The sequence below is a fragment of the Trypanosoma conorhini genome (genome assembly GCF_003719485.1).
Source record: "Trypanosoma conorhini strain 025E chromosome Unknown Tco_14.4_contig_01415, whole genome shotgun sequence".
Lineage (NCBI taxonomy): Eukaryota > Euglenozoa > Kinetoplastea > Trypanosomatida > Trypanosomatidae > Trypanosoma > Trypanosoma conorhini.
Window position 1 is genome coordinate 1 of NW_021705520.1, and position 2,457 is coordinate 2,457.

General features: G+C 62.4%; 2 protein-coding genes across 2 annotated transcripts; both read right to left on the reverse strand.

The window, feature by feature from the left end:
• Tco025E_10019 (uncharacterized protein) lies at nt 1–384 on the reverse strand (the record flags this gene model as incomplete). The annotated part of the gene is made up of 1 exon (XM_029376811.1): nt 1–384. A coding segment is annotated over one exon (384 nt), but the record flags the coding sequence as incomplete, so codon positions are not given.
• Nucleotides 385–613: 229 nt separating this feature from the next.
• Nucleotides 614–1,897, reverse strand: Tco025E_10020 (serine/threonine protein phosphatase; the record flags this gene model as incomplete). The annotated part of the gene is made up of 1 exon (XM_029376812.1): nt 614–1,897. One exon carries the CDS (start codon nt 1,895–1,897, stop codon nt 614–616), a length of 1,284 nt encoding a protein of 427 aa, XP_029223061.1.
• Nucleotides 1,898–2,457: the final 560 nt, after the last annotated feature.

Below are 2,457 nucleotides of genomic sequence, written 5' to 3' on the forward strand. Positions count from 1 at the left end.
TGGAGAGGCAAAGGAAGAAAAAGGGTGGGAAGTGCCGCGTGGCCACGCAGGAGGCTTGGCCGCAGGCAGCGGGGAGGGAGACAAAAAAAAAAACTGGGGCTGCATCGCCCCTCCCCGCAACCGCGCACGGCGCAGCGCAAGCCCCACAGGGAGGCCACACCGCCGGCCCCGCGGGGACAGAGAGGCGGGACACTCGCCCCAGCCGCCCACGCCCCTCACCTCCCGCCGCAAGCGAGGGCGGCGTGGCAACCCCAAGGCTCGGCGCAACGCGCCCCCACCACACCGCAGCCACCACTGCGGGGAGAAGGAGGCCACAGGCGGCGTTGCAAGAGCCCCGGGCCCCCGCCGCAGGGGTTGCGGACACACGAGGTCAGCGCATGGCATTCCTAATGGTGCGCAGCGCCACACCGCAGAGAGCGAAGAACGGTGCGAACATCAGCACGGAAAAGGGGGCGCGAGGAGACGGCGTCGCCTCCGCGCGAATGCGGCAAAAGTGTTTCATCAGTCTCCTCAGTAGCAGCCCAAGTAATCGCTCAAAATGCCAGCGCCCACACCTGCTTTACACATCTTCTTCCTCTTCGGCTCCTCGTGGGAGAAGAAGGGTCAAACTCTCTTACCTCGTCAGAATGCTGCACCTGACGCCGACGCCTTTACCGCGTCGCCGTCGGCTCCTCCAGCACCCCCACCACAGAAGGGCAGTGGGGACAAGTAGCGAGAACAGAATCGCAACCTCGAACCCCATTAAACGTGAAATAACTTCGGCCTCCTCGACGGAGTAAGCAAGCGCGGGCTGTTGTACGATGTGCTGCGGCCCCGCCTGGTCATCGCAACAGCGAGAGACCACTCGTACACCACTTTTCCGGCGAGAGGAGTGTGGCGCCGCAGCCTCCCCCACCACCTTGCGGATTCGTACACGATAGTCAAAGGCCCTACCGAAATTCAGGCCGTACAGGTGCAGCTCTGTCGCATAGGCCTCGATGAAGCCCCAGGAGGTAAACGGGGACTGCACCATGCCGCCAAACGTGACAAAGTGAATTGTGAAGTCCCCTTCCTTGTGGGCCGCCACAAGCTGCTCATACTCCCAGCGGTGGGTATGGCCCGAAATCACCGCGGCCACGCAGGAATAATTGGAGAGCAGGCGCACAACCTCCTTGTCATTCCAAAGGTTAAGTTGCTTTTCGTAGGGATACATAGGGAAGTGGCAGAATACCAGCACCGCCAGCCTCCGCGCAACGGCGTACTCCAGTTGCATGCGAAGCCACCGCATTTGCTCCTCGCCGATACCACCATTGACAGCCAAAGCATTTTTCCGACGACGATGACGATGCAGCATGGCGGTCGCTTCGTCCCGTCTGGCAGTGCCGGGTCTTGTTGCGAACACCGAGAGATCCGTCCCGTCGAGCACAATGAGAAGGAAGACGCCGCCCTCTCCTGCCTGAAGACTGTAATACCGCGCCGGCATCCCCAACAAACGAGGAACCCCGTCACGGCGTGCGTCGCTCAGTTGAAAAAAGTCGTGGTTCCCAAGCACCTGAAAAAAAGGAAACTGCAGCTGCTTCAGAAGCGAATCAATCACCGGAAGGTTGCTCTCAATATTGTGGTTGACGGTGTCGCCAAGGTGCACAACGAGGTCCAGGTGACTGCGATTGGCATTCATCTCCCGCACGGCGTGCTCAACCTTGGCGGGGCTGCGGCGGTAGTAGCGTCGCGACTTTTCCACCTTGTCGGCGTACTGAATATCACTGAGGACGCCGATGCTTAGCAACGGGCGGCGGTCGTACGCTGGGACCACCGGGTACAACGTACGGTTCTCATAGGCCTTGGGCGGCAGAACCTCCCGGGCGTGGCACACCCACACGACTACGAGCAGCAGCGAGGAACACACGGCGCCTGGCATAACACACCGCACGCTGCCCTAAACGACGCCTCCTCCACCCGCCGTCGCCGCACCGCCCCGTTGAGATCTAACAGGCGCTGCAAAAGGGAAAAGCAGAGGGGAAAATCAATTATTTTTTTAAAGGAAGAAATGGAGAGGCAAAGGAAGAAAAAGGGTGGGAAATGCCGCGTGGCCACGCAGGAGGCTTGGCCGCAGGCAGCGGGGAGGGAGACAAAAAAAAAAACTGGGGCTGCATCGCCCCTCCCCGCAACCGCGCACGGCGCAGCGCAAGCCCCACAGGGAGGCCACACCGCCGGCCCCGCGGGGACAGAGAGGCGGGACACTCGCCCCAGCCGCCCACGCCCCTCACCTCCCGCCGCAAGCGAGGGCGGCGTGGCAACCCCAAGGCTCGGCGCAACGCGCCCCCACCACACCGCAGCCACCACTGCGGGGAGAAGGAGGCCACAGGCGGCGTTGCAAGAGCCCCGGGCCCCCGCCGCAGGGGTTGCGGACACACGAGGTCAGCGCATGGCATTCCTAATGGTGCGCAGCGCCACACCGCAGAGAGCGAAGAACGGTGT